Below are 16,332 nucleotides of genomic sequence, written 5' to 3' on the forward strand. Positions count from 1 at the left end.
CCTCTTTCGTTTAACAAATAGTGCAACCAGCCATGAGCTCACAGAGGACCAGTCCTTCCAATGCCTAACACAGTTCAAGTCACTTAAACTACAACCTGTTTTAGGTATAGGGCAATCCCCTAACTAGGTAAGATTTCCTGACCATTAATTTCTAGAAGGGAATAGAAATAAAGATCTATTTATGTGTTTTGTTTTTTTTTTTTTTAATTTAATTTTGCTCTTTGGAGACCTGGTCTTTCATATTTCTTTCTCTTTTAGTATTCTCGTTTCATGAGTCATAGGGACAGTTCATGGAACTGTTCATTTGTGCTAATTAAGGGAGACAGTGTGCTGTTATGTAAAATGCGCAGGGTAAAATGAAGGTATTGGCCCTTGTTTAGGGAAAAGCCAAGAAGGAAAACAAGGGGACAAAATTATACCTAACAGTTGAATATAGGACAACAGTTTACAAATTTAGGAATTTTCCTGCCAGGTAAGACCAATGAACAGCATTAGGAGAAATGATCTTCTATATATTTATTATTTAGTATCATATGATGTTTATGAGTCCTCCAGTGAAAAATGGTCAAAAGACAGAAAAAAGAGTTGTATTTGTAACCTGCTAATTTCCTTAAGTGAAATTCCAGAATTTATACACATTTTAAAATATATGGGTGTGGCTATTTCCTGTGGCACTGGATATCATTTCCCTAATGATCACTGAGCCCCTGGATGGTAGGGATAGGTCAAGATTACTCTCTTAGTGGTAAGAATGTGCATATTTCCCCCATAATGCTTCTTTGGTTTTCCATTACCTTCTGCTGAATTAAATCTAATCAACAAGTATTTATCATAAAAAGATTGGGAAATGCTGGACTAAACAAAGTTGAATATATGGACTTTTTTCTTACATATTTTCACGTTACACTAATTTGCACTGTAGATTGTGAGAGGGAAATCTTTCAACAGAGTATTCAAGGGACTACTGTTTTGTGAAATACCCTTTAGAAAACGCTGTAATAAGCATCCTTGGTGGAGTGTGTATATAGGATCTTCAAATTTCATGTGCTATTGGATTATGTGACCTTTAAATTCCCTCTAAATCCTGAAATTACAAAGTGCCGATCATCTGAAATGTGTCCTCAAATTCATCTGACAAACTTTCTAGGAACTCTTATTTTGTTATATGTGACCCAGCCATATAACAGTTTCTGATTTGTATTGCAGGATGGGTGAATTCAGGCTGAGGAAACTGAAGGCAATAATTTTGACTTTTAGAAGAAGGAAGCTGATGAATTCTCAGGAATTTATCTGGAACGATATCTAGACCTCTACTGCCTTGGGACAACACGGATCTCCCTGATTGGACTGTGGCACAGAACATTTACCCTAACTATGAACTATTTATTTCCTCCCTCCCCATGCCCATAATTAGACCCCGTGAGGACTGTGTTATGTAATTGGTAGTTTTCTCATGTATCTTTCTCTAGAGCCATTTATATACGGGTGAAATGAAAGCTTCTATGCATGCACTTGATACTCATTCTCTAAACTCAGACTTTGCTTTCTTTTGTGAGATTATTTCAATATTTTTATAAACTCGGGGAGAGATTTTAAAAAGTAGTTGAAAGTCAGACATTTTTGATTTAGAGGACTTTTGTGTGCTTTTTAGATGGGATTTAACATTTTCTTGAGGACAAGGAAGCTCTTTGGAGCCTGGAATGCAGTGGTTCTGCTACTGGTTGCAATGAGAACCTGTTTACATTGCTCTTATCACATGGTTGCTATTATGATGTGTTCACAAGTCACACATGTATATACGTCTTACCAATTCTACACCACTAGGAAGCTATGACATGGCCATGAAAATTCTCCTAGCACTTATAAATGCACGGGAGAAAAGTAACTTGTCCCATCTGACTCAGGTTAGCCAGCTTTCTTTAGACACCTGAAATATGAATAGTAATTAAAAAATCATCAATTTAAGATTTCAAAACCTTAGGAGAAAAGCAAACTATCAACCCAAAGCCATTGCCAATTTTTAAAACTCAAAATGTTTTCAGAATTGAATTTGTAAAAAACTTTTGGTTTTGTAAGAGAATGCTTGTGCTCTTTTTAAGAAATTGCCATCTACTATTAGAGTAGTCATAGAAAGGAAATTGTCATAAATCACCACTGGTTGACATTTTCATTCACACTTTAAATGTCAATATTTTAAATATCTTCCTCTCACCCAACAGACGTAGATGTGGGTGTGTTTCTTCCATGAATAGAGAGAGAACTTGGTTTAAGAAGTTAAAAATGAGAGATGGGATTGAGCCTGTGGGTGAGGAGACTGACCTGAGAAGCTGTAGTATTTCACAGAGGTGCAGTAGCCCTCGTTTGGGAGCTAACGTGTGTACAGTCCATGTAAAATTGAATTAGTTTCTCTTCAGGTCAACCACTTCTGTAAAGAAATGTCATCTTCTCTCCTCTCGGTTAGTTAACTGAGGGCAGTTCTGTTCAGCAAACACTTGCCAAGCATCTGCTCTGTACCAGGTCCTGTGCTGGGTACACAAATCCGAGCAAGGCTTGGTCTCTGCCATAGGAAGCTGGTGCCTTATGGGCATTAAAGCACAAAGCTTCCGGTAATTCAAAAGAGCGTTCAAAACTTGCTAGAACTGACTTAATTGTACTAACCAGGTTTAGAGATGAGAAACACTGCAAAGTAAAAGTTACTAATTGAGAGAGCTGTGATAAAACTAGATAATAAAGGAAATTATGTACCATTTGCAAACAGCCATCCCCAAGTGTTGTATCTGTGTATATACACCATCTAATCCTATTCACAAATGCAGTGAAATACATCTTAACAAAATTAAAACAGAAAATGGCTACTTCTGTACAGGAAACCTTTCTTGTGTTTTTTAAGAAGTATGAGGACAGCCCAGAAAGAAACTTGATAATAAATGAAGGATTGTTTTCTTCTTCTGAAAGGATAGTCCAGTTGCCAGATAGTTTGGGTTATTTTTGAGTTTTACCATTATAGGAAGAGTTTTATACTGTTAGCCTTCAGTTTAAAAACACGCACACAAAAGAAAAGAAAACAAATATATATGTGTGTATAAATGTATATATGTGCATGTATATATGTGTGTACGCATATGTATACATACTCACTGCTATTACTTTGCCAAAAAGGAATTTGAGGCCATAAATTTCTTTACAATTTTGACTGTTTATATCATTACTCATAAAAAATGGTGACTCTCATGTTTCTGATCTATCAAGTCCCTATAATCAGGAAAATAAACAAAATAGGCAAACCCATGATGGAGCATAAAAAACTATTATGACTGGTTCCTCTAGATCTTCCTTTGGTAGGTTTGATGATCATTGTTACCTTTCAGGTGAAAAGCAAATATAAAACCAGACTCTTAACAGTGACTAGTGTTGGGTATCAGGGTGGAATATATTAGATGCTTCAGGTGCATCTTTAAAGAAGGATGTACAGATTGGATTGATGCTTTTTTAGATTTGCCCAAACCAGAGGGCAGCCCTAATTGGTGTTGGAGCCCTCTATTGATTGATAGACTTTAGATCTAACAATGTTCCCAGATTGTCAGGGTAATACATTCTCTCCAATGGTCAGAGGAGTTTGCTTTTAAAAAATGAGGACTGGGACTGTGTTTACCAAGCATTCCTAAGGCAAACAATTATATTTGTCAAAATATATAACACTATAGAATGATTGTATAAATTCAAATTATATTACCAAAGCAAATCTTTGGTATGCAATCTGAAATCAGGTTTGAATTCCCTCTTTGACAGGTGATAGTCATAAGATCCTAGGCAAGTTACACCCATCTCTTTGAGTCTCAAATCTTTCTTTGGCAAAACAGAGATTTCACCACTTTTCTCAACTACCTCAGAGAGATGTTAAGATATATAATGATACTATAAGTTAATACGGTTTTATAATTAAGCAGGAGGTTTCTCTGAAATTGTCTTCAAGATCCCAGAATTTAAATGTACCTTTTGGCTGTGCATTTTGGTGCCTCTAAACCTAAACATTTTGTTAAATCTGTGTCAAATAAGAATTGCTTAAACAAAGAAGTAGAAATGAAACAGACTAGAAGGAATTTTTTCTTGTTCCTGCAACTATGCGGGAATAGGTGTTAATTCAGGTCTGTTTTCTACCATTGACTCTTGTTCTGTTTGAAAATAGGCAAGATTAAGAAACCGAGCAGGTAAAATTTAAATGAGTTAAGCGAAAACGCCACATATTGGATAGATGTAAACAGGCACGAGCATAAATATGCTTGAGCCTGTCTCTTGAAAGAATAGCTTACTATAGATAAACTAGAGGAAAATAAAAATTAGCTTTTAAAATAAAATGTGCACCCATTTACTTGACAACCAGAGTGTATGTTACAGCTATTGAAGGTGGTAGTTATAGGAAACTACTTGGAGTTGAAGGGGCATCAGGAAAAACTTCCTCCAGTCTGCCTCCAAAACCTGGGCAGGGAAGTCTAGAGAGCACCTCAAACAGAAGCATTTTATCTTATCTTTTTAAAATGGTAATGAAAATCACCTTGGAATTCATGTGTCCATTCAGAATCTAAGTGACTTGCAGTTTGTATGTAGGAATAAAGAAAGCATTATTTGGTACTGTCTTTCAGACAACTGGCCTGAATGTTTCAAAAATAAAATGTTATGAAAACTGAACAAGATGAGAAGGGGCAGTTTTGAATCAAGAGATTTAATGAAACAGAACCAACTGTAATGTGTGAATGTTAACTGAATAATAGATTTAAAAAAATGGGAAATTTAGGGTGGTATATACAGTATTACAAGAAAAAGTAAAAATAGATATTTTTGGAAGCAGACATTTCATGGCCAATTTGGGAAATGTAAACATGTACTATATATTAAATGATGTATTGAATAAATGTTAATTCATTTAAGTGTGATAATGATACAGTTATGTAGGAGAATGTCTATTTTTAGGAGAGGCTTGCTAAAGTATTTAGGGATGCAGTGTCATGATGTTTGTAACTTTCAAATGGCTCAGCAAAAAAAAAAAAGTGTTTATATGTAGAGGTAACGTTACCAGATTTTATCTAGGTTCTTGACTATGCTGCGGAAATGAATGTCAACAGTGTGTTGGGTGAGTTAGGCCAGTAATTTATTCAGGCAGGGAGGGAAGAGAAATGGGAGAAAATAACAGATCAGGGGTCTGAGGTAGAGAGGAAGGGGCTGAAAATGATAAAGCAGGCTGCTTTACAGACTACAACTTCCCATTATAGATTACAAATTCCCAGGTTTACTTGCGTAGTGATCCAAGTGGTGGGGGCGGGGGGTGGTGGTGGCCAGAGTGGGGGTCGAAAGATGCGAGAGCCAATTCAGGCCTTGCACCTGCTTTTTGAACTGTTCGTTATTCCACCCCTTTGCTAATGGCAGGGGAGGAGTCCCAGCTGTTGGCTGTTTTGACTGATTACCCCACCCCCCCATCAATCCCCACAAGGGCCCAATGATAAAGTCCTTGGGGATTATCTGGGGCTTCTCATGGCTTCCAGAGGAAGTCTTGTACTGAATGGCAGAATCTTGGGGAGGGTCTTCCAGCAACCATCTTGCGGCTTATTGATGTCCACGTGGACTTCTTGCCAGGTTCCTGACCCATCTATTGATTCCCTATCTTACTAGCCAGAAAATGTTAACAATTGTTGAATCTAGGTAAAGTGTATAACATTGTTCATTGTATCATTTTTAAACTTTTCTCAAGGTTGGTAGTCGAAAAAAGTTGAGGGGTAAAAGAAATCATTATTACTTCTCACTGAAATCATTGGAAAAGCAGAAATGAGAAGAAAAAACAAACTCCATTTTCAGAGTAACCCGGTGAGACCCAAAATCCTAGGTCCCACAATAGAGGAGGATGGAAAAAGCATCAGAGACTGATCAGAGGGCGTGCAAGAGGACGTGGAGAGAAGATGCTCTGGCAGAGAAGGAGTCAGTGGTTGTGATTTCAAAGACAAGCAATAGTAAGGAGCACTGTTTCTAGGGCATTACACCAAAGAGTTTGGGGGATAAAAGAAAAAAATCCCAAAGTGCCAATCCCCTGCAAGATGTACAGGCAGACTGAACTCAACTAAAATCCTAGGATCACAGGAAAATTTTTTGCTTAGCCTGGATACTGTGCTGGCTTCTTCCCTTTATGAACTGCCCATAAATTTTGAGGAAAAAGCTCAAAATTCAAGTTAAAGCAAAACAAAAAACCCAGAGCATGCTAGGGAGAACAAAAAAGACAGCTTAATATCAAAAGAACTCTCACTAGAAAAAGAACTGTTACAGAGCTTAAGAAAATCTGGTTAAATGAATTAAAGCCATTTAATGACTTCTTCATCTACAGAAGCCATGATAATAAATGCTTATTGTTATTTTAAACCACAAAGGTTTATAGTAATTTGTTACATAATTGATAACTAATGCACTACCCTACAGGAAAATTACACCTTAACCTTTTGGGTTATCTTCTCTACTGGACAGAAATAATTTGTATCTCTACCAAATAAAATCATTTGCATCTTATCAGCTTTCTTCAAATTAGCATCTGGGGCCTAATCCAAAGTAAATAGTAAATCAGAGTTACGGTGTCCTTGAGTAAGGCTTCTCAGCCTCAGCACTTTTGAGTCTTTGCTGCAGAGCTGCCCTGTGCATTGTGGAATATTTAGCAGCCTCTCTGGCCTCTACTTATTAGATACCAGGAGGACCCTAGTTGTGACAACCAAAAAGGTTTCCAGACATTGCTAAGTGTCTCCCGAGGGAGCAGAACTGCCCCCACCGCCCTGCACACACACCCCTGCATTGAGAACCACGTTCATGCATCAGACTCCTCTGCATGTCTTGTTCAAATACAGATTCTTGGGTTCCATCTTCAGAGCTTCTGATTCAGTAGGTCTTGGGTGGGACCTGAGAATTTGCATTTTTAGCAAGTTCCAGGTGATGCTTGATGCTGGTGTTGATGCTTTCTAAACGTCAGAAGTTCAAAACCAAATCAAATAGACCCTATATCTACAAAAGCAAAACAAAACAACTAATATGACAGAACTAAGTTCAAACATATCATATAAACGTCACTCACCTATTAAAAGAAATAGATTGTCAGAATGGATGATAAAGAAAAACCCAATTTTACGCTGTGTACAAGGGACATAACATAAAGTGAATCAGAAAGTTGAAGATTTAAAAATGGGCAAAGATATTCCAGACAAATGCAAATAAAGAGAAAACACTGATCATAAATTTAGTATCACACAAAATTAAATTCAAGGCAAAAGGCACAAAAAGAGAAAAAGGCAGGTCCATTTTAATGCTAAAAGATATAGTTCACAATGAAAATATGCTTAAGCTTAAGTATATTTTTGTAGAAATACACAGAAATATATGAATGGCATGAGACATTTATTTTTATTTCACTTGGCACAAGATACACCAAGGACCAAGTATACAAAAAAAAAAATTGATTCTCTGGACCTGTGCTGCCCAATACAGTAGCTGCTGGCCACATGTAGTTATCGAGCACTTGAAATGGGGCTAATCCCAATTGAGAGGTGCTCTGAGTACAAAACACACCAGATTTCAAAGACTCAGTACAAAAGAAAAAGTGTAAAATACTACATTAATAATTTCAACTGATTACATGTTGAAATGATATTTTTTATATATTGGGTTGAGTAAAACATATTACAATTAATTTTTACCTGCTTCATTTTACTTTCACCTGGCTATTATAATATTTAAAATTATATAAGTGGCTTGCATTATATTTCTATTGGAGAGAGCTGCTATGGAAGAACTAAATAATAACAAGAAGTATCTAAATAACTGTAACTGCTAATACATATGAATTGTATTCCAGACATTATTCTAAATACTTTCCACATATTAACCCATTTAATTCCCTGTAACATCCCTATGAAGCAGATGCTATTATTACAGCCATTTTATAGATAAGAAAACTGGGACACAGAGAAATTAAGAAATTTGCATAAGACCATCTTAATGAATCTGGGGTATAGAGCCCATCAGTATGAAGAATCTGCACTGTAAACACGATTCTGTAATTGATATAGAATATTGACATATTGAACTCCATCCTCTGAAAATAGGAATATATCTCTTGTTCCATCTTCAAAAAAAATTCATAAAAATTGGCCATATGTTAGGCTACAAGGAAAACATCACTAAATGTTAAAAATTGGAAATATGACAAAGTTACATCACAAAGCTATAAAACTAGAATTTAATAGCAAACCCAGAAAAATAGTCCCTAAAATCTAGAAATTAAAACAATAAAACAAAACCCACCTTTTCCGATCTTTTGCACAACTCTTGAATCAGAAAGGAACCTGAAATTGAAGACTAAAGAATATAATCATGAAAACAGTGCATATACTACCTACAGGATATAGAATATGCATTACTCAGGAAAAGTTACAGATTTAAATATATTAATATGCTATTAGACAAGAAAGACAAAGAAATAACTGTTTACTTGGTTCAAACCTAGGCCAAAACAATTGCAAGCCTAGTTAAAATGGGCACTTTCTAGGAAAATATGGTCTATAAAAACTGATTTAAGAATAAAAAAGGTAGTGTTGCTGAAAGAACAATGATCTGAAAGTAATAGACTCAGGTGGTTTTACTGGAAAATATTGTCAAAACTCTAAAAAAGTAGATAGCTTCAGTGTAACTTAATTTGTTCTAGAACACAAAGAAAAAACTTTAAAGATCTTTTTAAAGAAGCAGGCATAATATTGATACCAAAACCCAACAAGAATTGCCCAAGTTAAGAAAATTGTGGAATAATCTCATTTATGAACATCAAGGCAAATCTGAAATAAATATTGTAAATACAGTTAAAAAAATGACCATAAGGGTTCATTCTAGGCATTCAAGAATGGTTCAATATCAGGAAATCTATTAATATAATAGATTATATTAATTAAATCTAAAAAGTAAAATTATATTATCTTCACAAATGCTAAATAAACATTTGACAAAATTGAACATACATTTTGATTTTGAAACTGCTTAAAATCAGAAGAGGTGAAAATTTCTAAATGTGATTACAACTGATCTCTCTCAACCCCCAAACCAGCTTAATGAGGAAATGCTACAATTATTTACACTAAAGATTTGTCTAAGAAAAGAATGCCTATTATCACCACCTAACATTGCCTTTGAGGAATTAGGTAATACAAATAGATAAGAAAAAAGAAAATAAGGGTATAAGTCTTTTCAGTAGGCAAAATTATCACTATGATATGATTCTATACCTAAAAATCCAAGAGTATCAACTGAAAAAATTACTACAAAAAATATGAAAAATCAATAAGGCTGATTTTCTTTAACCTTAATGTTTCTGAAACAGACCATTAAGTTAATAAACAGAAATAGTTTCCATAAATACAGACAGTAATTTGAATGCATAATGGAATAAAAGACCCCAAACATCAGTGAAAAAAAATACTTAAAATATCAAGGAATAAGCCTAACAAGAAATGAGCAAGCTATATGGAAAAAGCTTAAAAATCTCCTGAGATACAAAAGGAGATTGGAATTTATTGAAAGGAAACTACTTCTGGACTAGTAAGAAAACATGATGAAGATTTCAATATTTCCAAGTTAACTTTGAACTTAACACCCTATCCCCAAAAAACAATGAGATTTTGTTTTCTTTTTTGCATTAGCAAATTAATTTTAAAGTTCACAGGGGAAAAAACAAGCATGAATAGCTAGGAAAAATCTGAAAAAAGGGTTATGAGTGAAGATGATCAGTTATTAAAACAAAAAACCTCAACAATTAAAAGTCTATTAATAAAATGCATGCATGCATAAATAAAAATAGAATAGCAAGTCCAGAAATAGAAGAAGCAATATGATAATCTAGTATATGACAAAATATATCATTTCAGAAAGCATATTCAGTGAATGATTTGAGAAAACTGGGTAAAAATCTTAAAATAAATTTGGATTTATATCTTAAAACTTAGTCCATGGTAATTTCCAAATGAATGAAAGATTTAAATGGAAAAGAATACAACCATAAAAGAAAAACAGTATAATTATTTTAAATTATTTTGGATAGGGAGGACCTTTCAAAATATGACATAGTAGTAGGTGCTATAAAAGGGAAGATAAATCACAACATAAAAATTAAAAGTCTGAGTGGCACATTCCACCAAAAGCCAAGTTAGAAGATAAAATAAAAATTAAAAAATATTTGCAAGTCATATTATCAGTGCAGAACTAATTTTATCTAATAAAGAAAGCATTGCAAATTTCACTGCAAATTCCCAAGACCAATTTAACATCCTGGTTTTAAATAAAATGGGCAAAGGAATTGAAGAGACAATTCACAGCAAAAGACTCCAAAAGATTCAAGTTATCCACGCATCCTCACTAAAATAGAAATGCAACTAAAAGCCACACAGTAATAATCATTTTTACTCATCAAAGTCAACAATTTTAAATGCTTTCTTAGTACAGGTATGAAGAAACAGACATTCTAGTCATTTATTCATATTGGGAATGTAAATTTGTGCAACCTCTCTGAAGACCATTTTGGAAATAGCCACCAAAATTGGAAACGTGCTTTCTTTTTGACCCAGTAATTCCATATCTGGGAATTTATTCTAAAGATAATTAGATGATACTAGTAGTTGTAGCAGTAGTAGGAGCAGCAGCAACTAATACATGTCAGTACTGTTTCAAGTAGTTTACATCTGACTTCTTATTGATGAGAAACTAAAGGCACAGAGTAGTTAAATAATGTGCTCCTAACTCGCCGGTAGGAAGTGGTCGAGCAAAAATCAAACCCCCACAGTGTGGCTTCAGAGTCCATGCTCTTATTTGTGACCTGTTAAGGGACACTTGGACATGTGAGAAATTAAAAATGAACAAGGCTTTTTATAACAGTATTGCTCACAATAAGAAACAACTGAAAATAATTCAAAATTCATCAACAGAGGCCTAGTTGCGTAAACAACGTTACATCTATACAATGTAATACTATTTGGGGGTGGGGGAGGAGGGAGGGAGGAGGAGAAACTCTGAATCGATATGGAAAGAACTCCAGAACACATTTTTACGTGAAAAACAAGATGTAAAAGAGTGGGGCAAGTTAGTATAGGGAAAGGGAACACTTGGGTCACAGCTGAAGACCCGGCAGACAACATGGCCGTCAGACAACATGGATGGCAGACAATATGGACGGCAGACCACATGTGAGACCCTGCCCAGAAAACTCCTGAGGGGAAGGCTGCTGGAAAGATCCCTTAAGACCCTGGCTACAAGAGCCCATTTAGAACTTTTTCCAGGGTTAAGGAGAAGTCCTGGATGACCTCAAACAGGCCTCCTCACTGGGCCCCTGAGAGCTAACAGTGGGGATTGTAAGGCAACCAGTCAGAACAGCAAACAGCTGGGGCCCCTCCCCGGCAATATGAAGGGGGAAGAGAAAAAAAAAAGTCTTAAAAGGCCTAACCTGGGGTCCCCACACGCGTGACTCGCCGTGTAGCACGCCTGCATCCAAGTCCGGGACTGTGTGCTCTTTTCCTGTTTTTTTTTTTGTTTTTTTTTTTAAGATTTATTTATTTAATTTCCCCCCCTCCCCTGGTTGTCTGTTCTTGGTGTCTATTTGCTGCGTCTTGTTTCTTTGTCCGCTTCTGTTGTCGTCAGCGGCACGGGAAGTGTGGGCGGCGCCATTCCTGGGCAGGCTGCACTTTCTTTTCACGCTGGGCGGCTTTCCTCACGGGCGCACTCCTTGCGCGTGGGGCTCCCCCACGCGGGGGACACCCCTGCGTGGCACGGCACTCCTTGCACGCATCAGCGCTGCGCATGGCCAGCTCCCCACGGGTCAAGGAGGCCCGGCGTTTGAACCGCGGACCTCCCATATGGTAGACGGACGCCCTAACCACTGGGCCAAAGTCCGTTTTTCTTCCTGTTTCTTAATAAACTCTTTACTCCCTTGCCTACCCTATGATGTGTCCTTAAATTTTTTTTATGCAACATAAACCAAGAACCTAGAAGCCCAGAACCCAGAGCTTTCTGCTAACAAGAGTATGAATGGTAGGGGATCGATTTGTGTACAAATGGGGGAAAGATTGCATATATTTCTCTTTTTATGTTTAAACTGTCTCTGAAAGACACACACACACACACACACAAATAAATTAGATGTCTGTAGCATCTTTGATTGACTAAGGTTAGGAGGAGACTTCACTGAATAAATTGGTTTTCCATTTTGAATTTTGAGCCATGTATTACATATTCAAAAAGTAACTAATAATACTATGGAGCCTCCTGAGGATCTTTGTCCCTGAGGAACAAAATGGAGGCCATGAGAGCAAGGATGACAAAATGCTCTCTTGTAGTGAATTCATCTCAAAAGATTGACTCATATTTTTTTGAATGTAACATTTTAAAAAAATAAAGAAGGAAAAAAAATTAAAAAGCAATATCTCATAAAAAAAAAAAGATGTTAAGAGAATTCGGTAACATGAACCTCCCAACCTTCAACTCACTCTGCTGTCTGTGATAACATGCTACAAAGCAGCTCTATTCTACAGTTACATATCAAATAATATAGAAAAGATTCTTCTTTTAGTAAAAAGTAGAGTTTAAAAGCAAAAGGATGCATAGCAGATTGCCTATCATGGATCCTGCATTTGTTTTTAAGTTGTAGAAAGAACTAACTTAGTACTATGTTCTTTGCAACATTGTGAGAGAGATTCTTCCTAAGAGTTTCCTTAGGGCACTCCTGAGTATTGAGTAATGTATTGATTATAATATTAGCTAAACATTGAGTATATATTATGTGCCATACACTACAATAGACATTTTACATGGATTATCACACTTCATCCTCGTGTACTCTACGAAGGTGGGATTATTATCCTCATTTTCTAGATTGGAAGATCACAGTTTATCCAGGTTAAATAAATTACCCAAGGCTGCTTGGCTGGTGCACCAGGGTTCTGAATTCAGAACTATTGCCTCCTGGTGCTCTAAAAGAATTGTTAGGAAAGTATTTTTTTTTGTGGCCGCCTACTGCTGTCAAAAATTTTAAAATAGGTATACATTTCATTGACCTACTCTGGTACATGGTGACTCTAGTGGAGAGAAACATGCTTTCTATGACTGTCGTTTTTCCAAAGCAAGCACTTAAATAACTGGGTAAGAAGTTAACCAAGAGCGGCACCGTAAGATTTAAAACTATTTACTGTATTTCATCATCATTGAAAATAAGATTACAAAAAAGCCGTTGCTCAAACTTTTAGGCTGGAATTTACTTTCTGCTTGTTTCCTTAGAAATTTCTTTGCCAATTTCTGATAATTGAGGATTAGTTAGGATGACACTATTGCCTCTGTAGTTCCATGTTAGCATAGTTGGCTTGGTATAACTGGCCATCTTCTACACCATGTAAACTGTTCCCTACTGAGATAAAGGCATCTAAGGCAGGTAAACCACAGCAAGTGTTGGCCAAGGCCCTGATGTGTGCTGAGAGTGATGTATAACTAGGAGTAAACCTATGCGTCCTGAGGACTTGATAGTACTTTTCATACATTTCCCCAAGAAACCCGGATTTATTTCAACCATTTAGTAAACATTAAGATACGAGTGCTAGGTGTGTTTGCTTTGGATTCTTGAAGAGATCTGCATTTGACACTTTGGGGCTCTTAAAGATCTTCATTACTGTATTTTACTGAAAATTTCCTTGCCTTTCAAATGGAACCTTTCAGAGTAAATCACTCCGCTAAATTTTATATTCCTATTTTTTTCTGCTCTGCCATCTTAGTGAAGCTTCTGGAACGAAACTTTCTCCTGTTCTGTCTTTACTCAACATTCAGAAAACTGGCTTGTCTTTATTCTGAAACTGCTCTCGAAAAGGTCACAAGATATAATGGGTATATTTAAGCCCTAGTTTGTTGAATTTCTTGGTAGCCTCTGGAATTGTTGGCCATCGAGCTCTGGAGCCAGATGGTTTAGGTGATCCCACCTCCGCTGCGTACTAGCTACATGGATGTGGGCAGTTGCTTTACCTGTCCTGCGCTTATGCAAAGTCAGAGTGATAGTGATACCCCACCTTTAAATAAATACTAATAAACTGTCATTCACACTGGTAGCTCTAAAGTTCCATGCCACTTTTCTCTTGGTGTCCCTCTGACCTTTGTGGCTCCTGCTCCATTTACCCTTTAAGTGTATTCCCCAGGACTCTACCTTGGTCCACTACCTTCTTCACTCCCTCTTGAGTGATTTAATACAGAATCACTGTTTGATCAAATGCTCCAGTGCAAAAACCACTGGATGTTGATCGTTCCCAAATCTCTATCTCCAAGCCTTTTCCTGAGTTTCAGACAGAGACCATTTGTCCCCAGTAAATTTTTTCCCCTTGTAATTTTGATTACAGTAAATGGCATCATCATCAGCACATCACAAAACAGAGGAGTTAAACCAAATTTCTTATTCTCACTCCAAGCAATGAAGTTAAAGTGTTCTTTGGATTCCAATCTTTGCTTGCCCTGCCCTTGCTTAAATCCATTCTCTACCCTTTAGCCAAAGACTTACATAGAACCCAAATCTGACCATGCCATGTGTCTTTTTACTGGCATATAACTGCACATAAAATAGGTCCAAGTTCTTTAGAGGGTACAGAGTCCTCTACTACCTGGTCCCAGCAAGGCACCTTTCCAATTTCTTCTGCCAATTTCCAACCCATATGAGTGATTCTGAAACTCTGCAACACTAGTACCCTGGCATAGCATTGTTTGTCTATTGCATTTTTACATTACCTATGTTTCTGGCTCTTCCACTAGTCATTTCCCAGTGCAGACTTTCTAGCTTATTTTCATACCATAAATGCCTAAAATGGTTCCTGGGATATAGTAGGCACTCATAAATGTTTATTGACCAGCACTGCAGTCTTTCCTTGTCTTGAAGAAATAACAATAACTCAATGTAATACATACTGATCCCTTAAAAGTTTTTTTTTCTTCAAGATTTCCCCCCTATTCCTAGGAAACATGTTACAATTTTTTTCTGTTCCCACTCCAGGCTCTTCATTTATATCCAGTGGAAGTTTTCAACACAAGAGTTATGTTTATGCAACTTATTACCTGGCATAATTTTGCAGGTTACTAGAAGTTAGCAAGGTAAGTTGAGTTCAAACACTTATGTGTATATCTGCTTTGATCAGTACTATGCACCTTAGGATTCATTTATGTACACTACACATCAAAGTGAACATTCTAACGATTATAATCAAACAAAAAAAATAAGGAAAAAAAGGAATAAATCTTTAAAAAGTCACATAAAACTGGATACTGTGTAACAAGATGAATATGTTTTTTAATCTAGGTAAACCCAGTGGTCTTTTCTATTAAAATAAATACACATTACTTAAGGGGAGGTGATTAATAATATATATATATATTTAAGGCCAATTCTTAATAAAATATAATATTTGTAGATGTAGTATCCGGAAAGGCAGAATGGGCACAATTTAAAAAAATCTAAGTACAAGTATATAGGTGATTTGGGAACTGAAAAATCAGTTAAGTATAGAAATGATTCCAAATGCTCTCCCTCAGCAAGAATTTTTATACTGCTGTTCATGTCTGGAACAACTGGACACTAGGTCAGTTTGGATCTAGAGCAAGAAATGAAAAAGAGTGGCATATCTAAGAATTTTCAGAGGATATTGACATCCTGTTCTCTAGTTTATGGTAGCAAAAAAACACAAAGACCTAACAAAAGGTACACTCTGTCTCAGCAGCTTTGTAAATAGGCAATATTTTAAGACTCATGACAAAAATTTCCCCCTGAAAATTTTCTCGTTTCTCTAATGAACGCCCATATTCCCTACTCTAAGAAATCAGGATTCACTATAATTTACGGTTAAAAATGTACATAAGATCAACAGACATACTCTACACAAAATCTAAGAACTATAATAAAACTTAATTCTTGTTGGTTTCACGTGGGAAAAAAAATCCAGACTGATGCAGAAAATGAAGATGTAATATTTACAGCCATCATGGAGAAATGATCATTTAAAAGTTCTTAATATGCTCACATTTTAAAATGTGATCTAATAACTGTAAAGATATATCAAAATTATATTTGTCAAAAGAATGGAACATATTCAATTAGGTATAATGTGGAGTCTGAAGTTATAAAATATTTTAAGACATGAAACTTTGACAATTTTATTTTTAACAGGAAAACTCCTATACATACTAAACACACTTAACTGCATAAAGAGACCAACACAACTTTCAAGCAGAACTTAAAATCTTAATTTTAATGATAAA

The 16,332-nt window shown here is 36.0% G+C and overlaps 1 protein-coding gene across 15 annotated transcripts in view; it reads left to right on the top strand.

The window, feature by feature from the left end:
• Positions 1-4,925, top strand: part of RASGRP3 (RAS guanyl releasing protein 3) — a 107,821-nt gene extending 102,896 nt beyond the window's left edge. For all 15 annotated transcript variants that reach the window (XM_004452827.4, XM_071208760.1, XM_012523071.4 and 12 more), the window contains one exon: positions 1,207-4,925. In XM_004452827.4, coding sequence (XP_004452884.2) covers positions 1,207-1,215 — 9 coding nt within the window. In that variant the 3' untranslated portion in view covers positions 1,216-4,925. The remainder of the gene's footprint in view (positions 1-1,206) is intronic.
• The last annotated feature ends 11,407 nt before the right edge of the window (positions 4,926-16,332 follow it).

The sequence above is a fragment of the Dasypus novemcinctus genome, chromosome 17 (genome assembly GCF_030445035.2).
Source record: "Dasypus novemcinctus isolate mDasNov1 chromosome 17, mDasNov1.1.hap2, whole genome shotgun sequence".
In the NCBI taxonomy this organism is placed as follows: domain Eukaryota; kingdom Metazoa; phylum Chordata; class Mammalia; order Cingulata; family Dasypodidae; genus Dasypus; species Dasypus novemcinctus.